The sequence below is a fragment of the Lepidochelys kempii genome, chromosome 8, assembly GCF_965140285.1.
Source record: "Lepidochelys kempii isolate rLepKem1 chromosome 8, rLepKem1.hap1, whole genome shotgun sequence".
In the NCBI taxonomy this organism is placed as follows: Eukaryota; Metazoa; Chordata; order Testudines; family Cheloniidae; genus Lepidochelys; species Lepidochelys kempii.
Genome location: NC_136387.1, coordinates 73266295 through 73283408, shown reverse-complemented (window position 1 = coordinate 73283408; position 17114 = coordinate 73266295). Strand labels below are relative to the sequence as shown.

The window sequence follows — 17114 nt, the reverse complement described above, 5'->3', positions numbered from 1 at the left end:
CTGACATCGCTTATAAGATAAAACATGAAGTTAATTTTCATGTGTATATTTAGATTTTAGAACATTTATGTTATTATCTCAAAACATCACGGCTAAAATGCAGTAGACTTATGTATTTTCAGTTACGAGTAGGCCAGATAATATTTTAAACACATTAGAGCAAATTCTGCTCACATGTACTCCATTGTAAATCTGAAATAAACCTGTTGAATGCAATATAATTCCTCTGGAGTTAAATCAGCAAAATTGAAAGCAAAATTTGGCCCAATCATTACAGTGACATCAGAGAGTAAATCTTAGTTTTGCATGTAAGATCTTGCCAGATTGTTTGTTGATTTTTAGTTTGACCACTGTCTCAGAGCAAGTGGACCCAGTCTTGCAGACTGATCTCCTATTGTAACATCATCAAATAAGGAGTGCAGTGGGGCTAGAAAGATGACAGGAGCAGGACACAGTCATTCAAAGGAAGAATAATTCTCATTCACTGTTTATGTTTACTTGGAACATTTCCTCTCCTCCCTCTTCCCCCCCAGGCCAGTTTTCCTGTTGTGATGTCTGTTACTGAGCGCACAAAAATAGTCATGGCCTATCCACTTAATTAATCCAGTAAAAGATTTAAACTTGTTTTCCTTCATCTGGACTTAGGGCTTGATCCAACTCCCAACTGAGGTCAATAAAAGTCTGGAGTTGGATCAGGCCCTAAAAGAGATACCAGATTGATCATAGAATCATAGATCTATAGGGCTGGACTGGACATCAAGAGGTCATCAAGTCCAGTCCCCTATGCTGAGTCAGGACCAAGTAAACCTAGACCGTCCCTGACAGGTGTTTGTCCAACCTGTTCTTAAAAACCTACATTGATGGAGATTCCACAACCTCCTTTAGAAGCCTATTCCAGATCTTGACTACCCTTATAACAACATTTTTCCCCCCCAATATCTAACCTATATCTCCCTTGATGCAAATTAAGCCCATTACTTCTTGTATTACCTTCAGTGGACATCGAGAACAATTGATCCCCATCCTCTTTATATCAGTCCTTAACATATTTGAAGATTTGGTCTTCTTTTCTCAAGATTGAACATGCCCAGATTTTTAACATTTCCTCATAGGTCACATTTTCTAAACCTTTTGTAATTTTTCTTACTCTCCTCTGGACTTTCTCGAATTTGTCCACATCGTTCCTGAAGCGTGGCACTCAGAATTGAAAACAGTTCTCCAGCTGAGGCCTCACCGTTGCTGAGGCGAGCAAGATAATTATCTCACATGACTTATATATGACACTCCCATTAATACACACCAGAATATTAGCTTTCTCCGCATCACATTGTTGACTCACATTCAATTGGTGATCCATGATAACTCCCAGATCCTTTTCAGCACTACTACAATGTAGCCAGTTATTCCCCGTTTTGTAGTTGTGCATTTGATTTTTCCTTCCTAAGGGGTAGTACTTTCCACTTATCTTTATTGAATTTCACTGTGTTGATTTCAGAGCAATTCTCCAATTTGCCAAGGTTGTGTTTGATTTCTGATCCTGTCCTCCAAAATGCTTTCAATCCCATCCACCTTGGCGTCATCTGCAAACTTTATAAGCATACCCTCTATTCCATTATCCGAGTCATTTAATGAAAATATTCAATAGCACCAGACTCAGGACTGACCTCCATGGGATTCCACTAGATATGCCCTCCCAGTAATACTTGTATTACAAGAAAGTGAAACAATAAAAGATATTAATTGTTTAAACAGCAGTAGAATTCACTGTATTTTCTCTTTCGATAACATTTTAAAATGCTGTTTGTTTTCCCCCCCTAGAAATAAGAGAAGCTCACCACGACACCTGATCCTGTCTTCCATATCAGTACTTTTTTGCTATCATCAAGGAACAGTTGTAAAAGGGTCGTTTTTAATCACAATAGTGAGAATTCCAAGAATTATTCTTATGTACCTTTATGATGCCCTGAAAGAAAAGGTGGGTATATGCTTGTGTAACACAGTAGTACAATGGTTAAGGGGTGAAGTTCAGGAAAGAAATGTACTGAAAAACATGTGTAAGACTCTGTGTAAGAAATAGAAATGTGATCTGTAGTGTGTTTTATTTTGATTTCTTCATGAAATAGTTCCTTGTCTGTATCTACTCCTTTCTGCCTCAGATCAGATTTTTTTTTAAATTTTAAATAAGAAAATCAAAGGTGATTTATTTTTACTTTTTTAATGTAAAATCTTGTATGAGGAGTAAGGAACAATTTAGAGATGACAGAAGGATTTTTTAAAACTCTCACATCATAATAATTTTTTAAACAATCCAACTTACCAAGAATGGCTTATTTTCAGCATGAAAGCTCTCCTTTCTAGGTGATTTCACCTGCCTTGTGATGGGATGCTCAAGAGTATATAAAAAGAATAGGTAAAATAAGAACTAGCCCACATTCTTGTCCAGAATTTCAGCATATCTTTTAAAGCATAAAGAAGTGTGGTTAAGTGTTTTTGTTGTTTGTCTTTTTAATTTTCATGCACTTCTGCATGTCCAGGGTTCTGCTGGAAACAGAAGTACCATAATAACACAGGAATGCGAATGGTGGTTATTTCTGGAAATCTCATGGGAGGAGCTGGTTCTCATGAGGTGTCCAGCTCTATTTCTAAATCAGCAGTTTGTAATAAATTAGGAGCAGTAGTGCGTCTGTGTGGTGCTCCACTGACATCACTGGGGCTCCATATGAGTGCAGGAATCCACTTGCAGGCACCCTATAAATGCCTAAATAAGAGGGACTTGATGTTCAGATGTGCTGAGCACTCAGAACGTTCTCTGAAGTCAATTGGAGCTGTGGGTGCTCAGCACCTCTGAAAATCAAGTTACTCTTTTTAGGTGCTTAAACTTGGATGTAGTTGCTCAACTTTAGGCACCCATTTGTGGAAATTTTTGCCCTTTAACTGAACCAAACATCCAAGGTTTAACACCTTGAGGCTTGCCTTTTGCCAATAAATATGATGGATAAGAAGGGTTTTGTTACTAGGAAGAATATATGTTTTATTTTCCACTTGTGAAGGCGTTCATAAAACCACAAGCATACAAGACATTCACTGGAGTCTGTGTAAAAGTCACAAATAATGCATAAGAACAAATGGGAGATTACAGATTAATCACAAGATTAAACTACCCAGAAACTTTATGGTCTGCTGCTTTTGTTGTACATCTGAAGCAGATTTGCTAGTTGCTGGAAATTCTGGATAAATTTTGAATGAGCCAATATTGTCTAGCAAAGAGGGTTTATTTGTATCCTAGGTATATCCTATATGTTGTCACCATCTTTTCTACCTTCCATGACCCTGCTGCCCAGCATCCAGCCTTCCAGCTGAGGAGGACTTGACAAGTCTTCCTCTGAAGTTAGGCAGTGCAGCTCCTAAACAGCTCCTAAAGAGCTCCTGACTGTTCCCCCAAATCCATGGAGGAGATCCCCCACCCAGTGATACCACTCTGTTCTGGCACACCAGAGTACAATTCACCATATTCCTGGACCCTGCAGACTCCCCTCCACAAAGTACAGGGGCCCACAAGGTGGCAGTGGTTGGGGAGTGGGCAGACTGGATGGGATGCAAATCATCCCTCCTGTGGTCTCACAGGACTTACCCAGACTGTATTACCTTTTCCACAGATGTCCCTGTTCCCTCTGGAGAAAGGGGATCCTTGGCTCCTTTGCAGTCATGCTGTCTGGGAGAGGGGAGGGTACTGCTAGAGGCCAGAGCGTCTGCACAGGTGTCCCTGGAGTTTCATGGGTTTGTAGAAGGACATCTGGGCCTTTCCTACCAGGCAGCCCCCTCCCTCCCTCCTGACAGAATTACCGGGAGGAATTGCAGCCTGCAGAGTCTCCTCCTCTGGGTTTTAATGTGGAAGGGGATGAGTATTGTCCACTGTGGGGAAATTAGCATGCTGCTTTTTTAATAAACGCAGATCTCCAGCACGACATCGCAAAGTATTTCCATTCAGTTGGGCTCAGGGTATTATTCTGTGGTGATATTTAAAAAAAATATTGAATGCTGGAAAATTTGCAAGGATATTAAACTCCAGATTAAAAAATTCTCACCTTCACTGCTTCCATACAACTCCACAGCTATGCATATGACCTGAAGATGTCACGCAGCCATTCTAAGAGCTTTACTTTTAAAAAAACAAAACCAAACCTTTCTGAGCCCTGAAGACAGAAGATAAAGGCTTTTGATCAAATATTACCAAATGGAATTTGCCTTTAAATACCATCTGGGGAAAATGGCCATGCCACAGTGGCCCTCAAGACGTAGGATTTCATAATTATATTTTAAAATACCCTGTAGGATTAACAACTTTGGTTTTTGAGGTAATGTTAGATGTTTTCCCTGTTTTGTTTTGTTTAATATAAAGCTAATATTCCTCAAAGTCTTTGTAAGAATTCAAACTGTTTCCTGAAAGGAGTGATCTCCTTGAGAATTTAAGCCTGCCGTTTTCACTTTTCCTAATAAAATTAAAGTACTCCATGGGTATGTCAACATAGCAACAGCCGGGAGTGTGCTTCCCAGCACAGATAGACAAGACATGCGCTTGCTCCACTTGAGATAGCGTACTAAAGATAGCATTGTGGCTGTGGTGGCTTTGGGTGGTGGCTCAGGCTAGCCATTTGAGTATGTACCCCGGGGTTTAGGCAGGTTTGTACTTTTGTGGGTAGCCTGAGCTGCTGCCACGCCCACGCTGCTATTTTTAGCACACTAACTTAAGCAGAGCTAGCGTGTCTATCCATGCTCCCAGCTGCTATGTAGACATTTCCTGTGTGCATTTCTTCATGCGCACATTTGTGTAAATCTCTCTATTCTTTATATTTCTGTCAGACAGGGTTCCAGTTATTTCAAAAAGTTGAAAAACGGCCCAAAAATAAATTACAAAGAATATAAATACTCTCTCTCTCTCTCTAATATATATATAGTTTATTTACAAATTATTATTTTTTTAGACTCTCTGTTGGTCATTGATCAGTACACTGACAGTTACTGATTTGCCTGCGTGCTTTGTGCTACATGCAGCTGTTAGCAAACCAAAGCTGCTTACGGCAGTTATTTTCCTTCCAGAGTAGAATCTTCCATCCAAAGGAAAAAAATGTTCAGCTCATCAATCATTAGTACTGTAGGATCTGAAATAAAAACAATTCCCATAAGCAGGAAGGAAATCTCTGCTGTTTACATGACTGCTTTGTGAGAAGAACTGCAGTGTCCTGTTAAGCAAGTTGGTGTAAAATGTCAGTTTTATATAAAATCTGTCTGCACTAACTAGTTACTTCATTTCCTTGCAGGAGAGCGCATGTGCAAGATGCATGTTCAAATGCTGTTTCTGCTGCTTTTGGTGTCTAGAAAGGTGCCTCAGATACTTTAACCAGGTACAATACATTATATCAAGTGCATATCTAAAGTAATCGACAAGTAAAGTTAGATTCAATATAGCGAAGCCTGTATATAAATGAATTGTACTCTGTGTCATAGAGTTCATTTCACACTGAGTCTTTGTCCACATTGTGTCTAGCTATATTAGTTTAAATGTTATAAACTATTGTCTATAGTATGGGAGAATCCTGTCCTACACAGGCACAATCTTGGTGTGTAAAATCAGGAAGATTAATGTAGACGTGCCAGATGAGTGATCAGACTGTTTTAGTTCAAATTAATTGATTGCTGATTAACTTGAGTTAGCTAACACATTTGTCCATGCGAGTCTGGATGCACCACAAACATTTAACCCCAGTCAACTGGCAATCAATTAACTTGAGTTTTAAAAACAAAGTTGTGTAGACAAACTGAAGATGGGTGTTGGCAACATTTCTCCAACTAGATTTGAGGGCTTTTGTGGGTTGTTTGTTTCACTAGCATATCCAGAGGTGCTTGTGGCAAAGCAACAGGGAGATTACAATCAGCTACAAGTAGCTGGGTGTAACGGATGGTGTAGCAGATCTGATAATTTAGAACAGTGGTTCTCAAACTTTTGTACGGGTGACCCTTTTCACATAGCAAGCCTCTGAGTGCAAACCCTCCCCCCCCTTATAAATAAAAAACACTTTTTTATATATTTAACACCATTATAAAGGTTGGATGCAAAATGGGGTTTGGGGTGGAAGCTGACAGCTCATGACTCGCCATGTAATAACCTTGCCACCCCCTGGGGGGTACTGACCCCAAGTTTAGAACCCCAGTTTAGAAAGATATTATTAGAAAAGCTACAGTGGGCTTTTCCCTTCTTCAAGGGTTAGAAAACCAGAGAGTTCTGACAGTCAGGTGACAGGCTATTGAGATGCAGGAGGCCCAAATAGAGGATTTAGAGGATGCAAGAAGCCTAATTGATGTCCAGCTTCCTGCTGGCTCATGGACACTGTGTGGCTTATTATTTATTATTGTGTTTGTAGGATAAACAGTACCTAGAGACCTTATGCATTCAGTTTAGGGAACTAATTGTGCCAGGCACTATACAAACATAGCAAAATACATGGTGCCTGCCCTGGAGAGTTTATAATACAATCTAGAGTGATAAATAACTGTCCACCCTGGGAGCTTCCACTAAAAGAAAAAACTCTCTCACTGGTCTTTTCTGATTTTCAGTATTATTATATCTGGAAGATAAACCAAAATGGGGCATCCACAAAATACAGTATTCCCTTTCTTAGAAAGACAACTTTTTTAACTGTTATTTTCCGAAGTGTTTTTATTGGAAATTATTGATCTTCTACATACTGCCAGTTTTAAAATACTTGACTTCTACTCTTTTCTTCCTGGTCCTTTCTTCCACATCTTCTAGTTTTACTCCAGTTCCCTCTAAAGCTACAGTTCTGAAGATGCCATTGGGCAGTACAAGTTGAGCTTTGATAACTCTTAAATCAGATTCTGCTAGAGCTGCACTTTGCTGTTTTAAAGTGGCTGCATAAATGAAAATGAATGCTGAATGGCTTGGAAGAAATAGGGTATGTCTTAGTCCAGACCACACTAAATTCTTGTTCAAGAAAATCATTAGTTCTGTGGGGTGAACTTTCTCTGCTTACATTCTGGGTTAGATCTCATGGTCACTGACTTGGTTAAGAGCCTTGTAGTTAGTTTAGACTCCAAGCATGTTATTGTCACCCTTCACCTTGGCTTCCTGCCCTTCAAAGATGATAGCCAATATAAAAGCATTTCCTTTCTCCAGCTGCTGTTGTATGTTATTTATGTGTTTGTTACAAGAATACCTAATTATTGTAATACTGTTTGCTTGGGTCAAAGGCTTGTGCTTCAGTTCTCACTTTGTTAAAAGATTTCCTGTTATTTTCCTTGGCCATTGTAGTAAAAAATAGAATTTAAAAAAAATTAAAAACTGAAGGTTTTTTGTTTTGGTTTTGGTTTTTTTTAATTCAAGATCATATTACTGTGCCTGTTGTTAAACTGTTTGTTTGGGTATGTTTTTGGCAAAGATGACCATGGCTTCAGCTTTGAAAACCACAGCAACATAGCATATAGGAGAAGCTTAGAAAAGAAGATAACCACAAACCTTTTGTAAGGTAACCTATAGAAGTTATAGCTGTATGAAAAGTAAGAGTGAGCACAGGTTAGTGTATTATGCAGGATAAGCAATTTGTCTAATCCTTCCCCCCCTCCTCCAACAAAATAAGGTTTATGCACTTTGGGGGGGGGTGATTAGGTAAGTAAATATGAACCAGGCTTCAAGTTCACAAAATTGTGACCAAGATTTTAAAAAATATAAGCCCAATTTTAGGCACCTAAATAAGTGGCTTGATTTTCAAGAGTGCTGAACATTCAGCTACTCTCATTGAAATCAGTGGAAGTTGCTGAGTGCCACCTATCTAGTTCCTTAATTTGGACTTAGGTGTGAACCTAACTTTAGGCACTCATTTTTAAAAATTTGGTCTGTCTGTATATTTCTGATATTTTTAAAGCTTTTAGTACTTTTCAGATTTTTTTTAGAGGAGTTTTAGTTACTCAAATGTAGAACATTTGTCATTGAAGTTGACCCTAGAGTTACTGTGTGTACTGACATTTTCCATTCTGTGTTTGTCCTTTGTCCCAGTCTTGCTTATCAGCGATAATATTCCCTTACCAAATGCATCGTTACCTGGGAATTCTAAAAAGAAATCCATTGGGAACTCTGATAGGTGGGAAGAAATCACATTTTTTAAAAATGATTACAAATCTCTCCCCATCATTCCAACACTGATATTTTCTTCTCCTTCCTGTCTCTGAGGAGGAATTAAATAATCTGAATGACACAAATTCTGATCTCGCAAGCTAAGCAGGGTTGAAAGGGTCAGTACTTGGATGGGAAACTTGCAGAGGAATAGCAAGTGCCCCAGGAAGTAATGTTGGTAATTCAGATGATAGCACTCTTACCTGTGAGATAGTATCAACCCAGTGGCACGTTATGTTGTCAGAGGGCACTGTGCAGTTGGATATGCCATCATTCAGATGAGATTTTAAACTTGGGCCCTGATTGTCATGTGCATCTCCTACAGGTGGAGAATTAGCCCATTGCCAGCCATGGGGTATTTTACTATGTTATTTTAACTGTCCAGTGCTCTGTGGATTTGGTGATCCCCCACTTAAGCATCTGTTACAACATAATGTTGTTCAAGTGTGGATCCATTTAGGCTTCTTATTCAGCTTTTCTTTCCTTTTATCTATATGGTACAGTCCAAAAGATATATTTGTTCACATGCAATATGTAAAAACCTGCATGTGGAATAGAAACAGTAGCTTGGATGTGCAGAACAACATGATATTAATATTAAATATACCAAAACATGAACAGGATGCTATATCTCTAAATAATGGAAAGAGATTATAACTGCCCTTTCACTCATCCACAGATTTAAAAAATGGCTCAGGCAATAAGAACCTCCTACTGATTACCTTCTCCCTAAACGTTCCATTAAGGCCTGTTCACTGAATAAATGTCCCGTCTGTGGATTTTCAGGATTATCTGCACTGCAGTATCTCCACTCTTCTGCCTTTAGTTCACTAACTCAAAGCATCAGGTCCTAGGCTAGAAAACAGCTGGTATATAGTAATGTCTATGTTCTTCTCCCCCCAGCTCAGTTCAAACACAGCCTCCTTGAAGTGAATCATAATCCCAAAGCACTCCTCTGAGTCTCATTCAGATCTCTCAGGACCTTGCTCAAGAGATACCCAAGGGGATATCTACACTGCAATAAAAAACCTAGTGACCTGTGCTAGCCGATGCGGGTTTGCGGGGCTTAACCTAAGGGCTGTTTAATTGCTATGTCGATGTTCAGGCTCGGTTTGGAGCCCAGGCTCTAATACCCTGCGAAGTGGGAGGATCCCAGAGCTCAGGCTGCAGCTTGAGCCCGAACGTCTGCACTGCAGTTAAACAGCCCCATGGGCCAGCAGTGGGTTTTTAATTGCAATGTAGACATACTCTCAAAGACATCCTGCCATTACCTGGTTTACTCCTTAGTCACTAATAGTTACAACATGTGCAGACTATAGAGTTCTGTTGCAGTGGCCTCTTATAATCATTAAAGATCCAATGACATTTTCTGCATGAGCAGGAGTATTAACCCAATGTCCTGTTTGGACTACAATTTGGGTAATTACATTCTGCCTGCCTAAATTCCCTCTGTACTTGCAACTGGGTTCTGTCCTGTGGCGTAACGTTACTGTGTTAAACAGTTCACCCATAAGCTGCTGTATTTCTGATTTTCATGTGTATAATACATTAGTAAAAACTCTCTGGGATCTATTTGGATGAAAGGTGCATTATGAATACAAAATCATTATCCTTCTGTTTGCCAACATTTGTTAGAATTACCATAGATTTTTTCATCATCTTGCATTCATGATTTCAGTAAGGCCCAGAGAAACCTATCCAAATCATGTCAAATAAAATCTGGTGGATTGAAATTTCTCTTCCATAAAAATAATCCCCCCCTCTTTTTTTTTTTTTTGGTTTGGTAGTCATAATTTCTGTCTCCTCTCTTAAATAGTTGTGGCAGTGCCTTAACTTTGGGTATTTCAAAGACATATCTCTTTCCTTAGTCTTGTTTCAGTAAATTTATTTTACAGTACATCACCAGAAGTATAATTTTGCTTTTCTGTGTCCGGTTTGGGTTGATCTGCAGCCAACTGGCAAGCACCCATTCCAAAGTGCAGCACACAGATTTCTGAAGGAATAGCTGAGAAGTGTGTGGTTTCTTTATTCTGATCAGTACCATGATTTTGAGGTTGCAATGTCATATAGAACCTTGTGGTGGCCATTATTGATAATAGCCAGTGTTATGGCTCACCATTTCTTGGCACTGAAATTCAGCAAAATTATGAAATTATTTTAACTGCCTTAGTGTATAAATATAAAAGTAATAGTAACCCTGGTTAACAATCATGTTCATGTCTACTGGTGGGCTTTCTTCTGTAATTTAAACCTTTGGGTGGCAGTCTGGCAAGAGCTTTGTGGTCATGGGATTAAAATACCTTGTGCAAAAGTGATGTGGATGCAGACAAAATCCAGAAACACTAATGTAAATACACTTTCTTCTGCAGACTGCCAAACATTCTTACTGTCTTACCTCATCAAATACCTCTTCTCGTCCCCATCCTCCCAAAAATACTGTATTTAATGTCACTGGCAGATTTGCTACTAGATGGTAGGCTAGAGTTTTCAGGCTTCACAAAAAACAGAGTCAAATAAAAGAATGAATAGTTTCAGTTAAATCATTTAAAAAAAAAAAAAAAGCTTGTTTGCTTTCTCTAAGGGCCTTCATAAATGCCTCAACAGGAAATAAAAACTCCTTCAGTTTTATATATTCTATTGTATAGTTTACTATGTGGAGAGCAGAGAACAATTATACTGCACTGGCCTATGTTTCCATTGATGCAGGTTGAACTGAACTTTTGACCCCATAATAAGCTCTCAGTTAATAGCAAGTGTAGTTCATAGACCTGACTGTGATCTGTGAATGTCCATTAGCGTCTGCTAAATTGAACTTCCTTTTTAAAACAAGGAAGCAGGTGCCAAGGAATTCAGAAATGGTGCTTTTCAGAAGGGTAGCTCCTGAACTACGCTGGGGCTCAGTGCAGGTTTATTTGAGAACATTCAAATGAAAATCCATGTAGCACTAACTACAGAGAACATTGTTAGTAATTAATATAGAAATATATTATGGCTACGGGGTCGATAGAGGCAGGATCCTTATGGTTAGGTCCCAGGGTTGAGAGGAAAGCCAGATGCAGCAGTGAATTGCTGAAGGAGAGAGATGGGGCTGAGACAGAGAATGTGCTATCAGTACTGCTCTGTCTTTGATAGCCAGGGAGGGACTAGATTACATGCATGGGAAAGAACAAGAAGACATTGGAGGGGCATGAGTAGTCCTTTGAGCGGGGCAAGGATTCAGTGGTGGGAAGGGTTGAAGATCAAGGAGTTGAGAAAGGTGGGCCTGTGAGTCTGTGTGGGGCACATCAGGAAAGTTGTTGGAGGGCCGCAATATTGGTGGCCTGGTTGTTTTAATGCAGCCCTTTGGATAAGTAGCCCTTTTTAATTTCCTGAGACTTCAAGAGATGGCATTTTCCAAGGCTCCAAAGGAGTCCTGCATTTCCTCCTTGTTGTGGTTCTCAAAGGCCCTGTGTTGTTCTGTTTCCTCCCTCTATTCAAAGGTGGCATGACATGGCTTCCTCCACAGTCTGCTCTGATACTGCTCTGTACGCTAGCCAGAGTGACATCATAGTCTCTTATTTATCCAGCTTTCATTCTCTGAGCATGTCTCTATGGCACGCAGGATTCAAACTCAGATCCACCACATTTCAGGCCAGCCCTCTTGACTCTGTGGCTTTATTGCAGCAAGGAGAAAATCAGGCCAGGCTGGGCAGAAGAAGCTGAAGTGGGATATCTGAACAGCTTGGTTTTGGCTTCTTTTTTAAGATGACTCTGTTGTGATGGCAATTCTTTTTCACTGAGCTCATTTCGTTATAGCCAGTCCTTCAATGGAGGACTGCATTCAGCTGTTACGCAAAGTAGCAATTATTCTCAACAAACAGGGAATTTACAGCCTGGATCTCTGCCACAGTGCTTTTCTCTTGAAGCTAGCATGTCAGTTTTTCCAAGACCCTTGACATTCTGTGTTGTGAAGTATAGAAGGATGTTTTTCTAAATAGTTTTCTTGCATACTGTGGTATTAGAAAATATGTAAACATTCACATTCCTTCTTTATCTGTCCTGATACTGAGAAATATGTCTGGTTCCCAGGCTTCAAAGCAAAGAGGGCTGTGTTCTTCACAAAGGTGGTGGTGGTACATTAACTCTTTTTAGTGAAGGAGTGAGGTTGTGTCTTATCTACGACATCCCAGGCCCTTTGATTTATGGCGCAACTCTGATGTCATAACTGTTTGCCTGTAGCTTTCGGAAGGACTGCGCTAATGCAAAATCACTGGTATATTAAACAGAAGCTAAGGGAAAAGTTTAAAATCTATTGAAAAACATATTTATATTGCCTGTTTCCAAATGAGAGCAAGTTCTAAATTGACTGTGATTTACCTTCTCTTACTCAGCAAATATATCTGAAAGGAAATGAGTTGGTGAATACTCCCAATAACTAGAAAACAGTGGAACGTTTAAGATTTCGTAACATGTTGGAAATGCTCCTTGTGATTTAGGATTTGGGCCGCTCTTTCCAAATAGCTGTTAGGTTGGGCATAATGTAAATGTGAATGTCCAAAAAGGAAGAGAGCTCTTCTGGGGTGTAACTAATTTGACTGCTCAGTTTGGGGACACTGATTTAACTATTGTCTGTCTGTCTGGCTGTCTCTGTCTGTGTTGGTTGCTGGTGATTGTCGCAGATCCTAGCAAGTTCCCCTTTTCAGCCACTCACTAATACTGTTTTGAGGGAAATCCAAGCCTCTTTCGCTCTAGATTCCTGTGTGTTTTAAGCCCCTGGAGTATGAATGGAGTCCAGCCATTTCTTCATTTCTGGGTCCCTAGGCACATTTTCAGGGCTCAGACCTTCCATCTGGCACCTCCTTGTGATTTGGAACTTGCTGTCCAGCTGCCTAATCCCTCTGAGTGCAGTGGTGACCCCTCAGGCTACATTGTTGTTAAACACACCCTCTCCAAGAACTCCACCCCAAAGGGGTTAAGCTTCTGGTTTATAGTTTAACTCTCTAAGGTACATGCAGCGGTTGTGAAGCAGTTAACATGCACACAGAGTCTGCATGTCTAACACATTTATTCTCTTTTATACTTGATCACGTAAAACATTAGAGTGTAGCTCATATAAAATAATAAACACTAAATTCATGTCCCTGTCTTAGTTTCGTCATCACTCCAGGGCATTCTTTTGGGCTGGGGTCGGAGTCCCATGGGTTTTCAGAGGCCGTGGGGCCATCTGAGCTCAGAAAAGTGGTCAGGGCACTTTGTCCCATGAGGCTGCTACATGCTGGGTGACCTTACTCTCTCCTCCCCCTTGCTTCTTCCTCCTGTCTGGCTCTTATATTCCTGTGTGGCTTGCTTTTTAAACCCTGCTGACTTCCTTTGTTCTACCTTTCAGGTAACTTTCCACTGCTCCTTCCTTCCTTCGTTCTTCCACTCTTCAGGGGATTAAGCCAAAACTGGTTTTGTAAAGATGCAGCTCACTCATTGTACCCAGGTGTTTGTACCTGACTAGAAAAGGAGTATTTGTGGCTCCTTAGAGACTAACAAATTTATTTGAACATAAGCTTTCGTGAGCTACAGCTCACTTCATCGGATGCACTTCATCTGATGAAGTGAGCTGTGGCTCACGAAAGCTTATGCTCAAATAAATTTGTTAGTCTCTAAGGTGCCACAAGTCCTCCTTTTCTTTTTGCGGATACAGACTAACACGGCTGCTACTCTGATACCTGACTATGGTCACTGAGTCCAAAGCACCCACATTGTATCAGTTTGGTGTGTACCTGCCAGCAGTGGGGGCTCCACTTGCATATAGACACTTGTGATACAGCAGTTTTTCCTAAATCAACTTCACAATACCAACCAGCACTCTTAAATTGTACAGGCATAATGACCCCAGTTCTTCACAGTGGCTAAGGCCACCATCCAACAAAACCCTCCAGTAATGTGCATAATGTCAAGCATGCAGGTAGTCCTGTTTATTTCAGTAGGCCTGTTCATATGATTCAAATTAGGCAGGTACATAAGTGGTTTAGTGGTTTAGGACCATAGAGACCTGAACTGTGAGATTGAGGTTTTATATGTGTAGGACCAATGTGTTATTTCATTGTTTGTATAATAAACTAGTAAAATGTGATTAAAGTGCATGGAATTGCTCTCTAAACCATACATTTTATTTTGTAACTATAAATTTGATCAAAGCATGGAGATAGCTTGGTTTGTGAGATTTAGCCTGCACTGTGAAAGCCAGGAACTCTCGAGTTCTAATCCTGCCTCAGTCACTGACTGCTTTTGTGACCTTGGACAACTCACTCAATCGCTTTGTGCCTCTTTTTACTCCTGTAATACTGCATCATTACTTACCTGTCTGCCTTGCTGGGTGTTGTGGTGATTCAGTTAATGTTTATACGGTTCTTTGAGATTTCAAAGTGTTGAGTAAATGGTGCTGCTGCTGCTTCTGTGTCTGCTGTGGAACCACAGATCGTCATGCAGGTGGTATTCACAACCCAACAGAGCTGAAACCTGCTTTTTTGTCTTTTGAAGGATGGAAATAGGGCTTGTACAATGAAAAGTGCATACTATTCTTTTAATATTCAAGAGAAGAGACTGTGCCAATTATATAAATAGGGTCCAATCCTGCTTTCGTTGAAGTTAATGGCAAAACTCACATCCACGTCAGTGGAGCAGGAGCAGGTAATAGCCTTTACGCTTATGATACTGAAGGCACATAGTGTCACAGTGTTAGGTAAATCCATCAAAGTTTGTAAAGTGCACTGAGATCTTCAGATGGAAGACATGCTATGCCCATAGTATTGCTAATTATTATTATTATTATTAATAGATACCTTAGCTAATATTTTTATCCCCTGCACAGACATTGTTACCGTACTGGCAAGGGAAAGGAGCAGCTTGAGTACAAATGAAACTGTCTAGTACAGGAGTCTGTTTTTCTAACCTACTTATTTAAATAATATGAACAAGCAGATATTCATGCAAACATTCCACAGAGTGGACTGTGTCCATTCTGCTGTCTTAAGTATGTATTGCCCAGTGCTGTAGAAATCAGTCTTGATATTAATTATTTTAAGCTCTGTGGAAGCACTTGGAACACATTTGGTGCTATATAATAATTTCCCAGTGAAAGAGCATCATTGCTTACATGTCCCCACTGTGTAGTTTCACTGATTTAGGAACTGAAATTATTTCCCTTGTCTCATCAGATAAAATGAATATTCTGCTACTACATTTATACTAAAAGTCTTAATTTGCTTTTATAAATTCCCTTTTTAAAATATTTTAAGGTACTGTCATATCAGTTTATGTTATAGCAGGACTTGGTGCCTAGATGTTAGTTATCAAGTTATGGTACATAACTGGGCATCGCAGGAATATGTAAAGGAGATAGAAGCTGTGCTGGGCATTTCTGCATTTTGATTTATAATAAGAAAAACTGGAAAGTTGGACCAGAAATAAATATTTTCTTCAGCAGACGCGGAGAATTTTTTTCACTCACAAGCAAAGCAGAAGGTATTCTAATCCCTAAATAAATGGTGGGGCCGTCAAATTCCTTTTGCACAAAAACTCTTGCATGCTGTTAGTCTTAGTGAGCATGCCAAATTTAACTAATGTTTTTAATATTGTATAATCTGTCTTTTTTTCTCAAAAACTAGTATAGAATAACTATGTTTTATATATCAAGAGTGACGTTTTTCCTGCTCCTTATTCAGATACTAATTCAACTCCTCATTGATGATTTCTATCCATTATGTTGATATAAGCTATTTTGAAAAATGCTAGAAGAATCCTATAGAAGTAGATTATAAGCCTATCCTCCAGTCTGCCTTTGCAAAACTCCACCCGAAGACAATTAATATTAATCTTGCAAAATTCTTGGTACCTACTTGAAAATCCTGAGTGCCCGCAATTTCCACTGAAATCAACATAAGTTTTCCCCTCATAGGACCAACTGATCTAGTCCCGACACTCCCTGCCACTCTTTCATTATTCTTTTGTCTTTCTGTGAAGCGGTATTTTTTATGGTTATGGGTCCATGAAAATTCAAAGGCTCAATAGTAAGTGAAAGGGTCACACATAAAACTTGTTTAATCATTGATTTTTTTAATATGAAAAGTGTAATAAGAAGGGTTACCTTTTGTTTCACTTATACAATTTACCAACTACAACACTCTAGCTAGCATATACATAGAAAAGGCTGCCAGCATGGCATATGTCCAGATACGAGTTTCATTGTAATTTACATGTCATATTAGTTATTCATTACCAAAGGACATGGGGGTGGCTCTTCATCGGTCCAAAAGAAATTGGAAAGAGGTAGTTTCAGAAATACAGATTTTACTTTTGTCCTTATTTACCCAGCGTAAAAGTTATGTGAAAAGTCAGTTTGAAGTTACAGGCATAGTTATACTTGCTTGAAGTTAAACTGCAAGAGTATGCAAAATAACTCTTGTATGTGCAAGCACAACATCAGTATTTCCAAAGATATTTTAAGGCTTTCTTTTTCCTATAGTAAATTCCAGATTAAAAGATTTCTACGATTTTTTCCAATCATTTTATCTTTTTATTCTCTCATTTCAGCATGTATACACCACAACGGCCATAAATGGGACAAATTTTTGTACCTCAGCAAAGGATGCTCTCTTTATTTTAGCAAAGAATTCTGCTAATATAGCATTCATTAATTGCTTTGGAGACTTCATCATTTTTCTAGGAAAGGTAAGAGACTGTGAATAAACTCCTAATTATAGACTAACTATAGGCTGAATTCTGTAATAATGAAGACAAAGATTAGGGACTGATTCTCTTTTCACGTACACCAATTAAATCAGGAGTAGTCATGTTGAAGTCATGGAGTTACACTGATGTAAAATGGGCTTAGTGAGAGGAGAATCAGGTTCTTGCATTTTTGTTGGAGGAACTTAGTTCACTGCTTATTATATTTACT

At 39.3% G+C, this 17114-nt stretch overlaps 1 protein-coding gene across 2 annotated transcripts in view; it reads left to right on the top strand.

The window, feature by feature from the left end:
* Window positions 1-17114, top strand: part of SLC44A3 (solute carrier family 44 member 3) — a 73790-nt gene that overhangs the window by 49502 nt on the left and 7174 nt on the right. For both annotated transcript variants that reach the window (XM_073356997.2, XM_073356996.2), the window contains exons 11-13: window positions 1819-1975; window positions 5319-5402; window positions 16748-16885. In XM_073356997.2, coding sequence (XP_073213098.1) covers window positions 1819-1975; window positions 5319-5402; window positions 16748-16885 — 379 coding nt within the window. The remainder of the gene's footprint in view (window positions 1-1818; window positions 1976-5318; window positions 5403-16747; window positions 16886-17114) is intronic.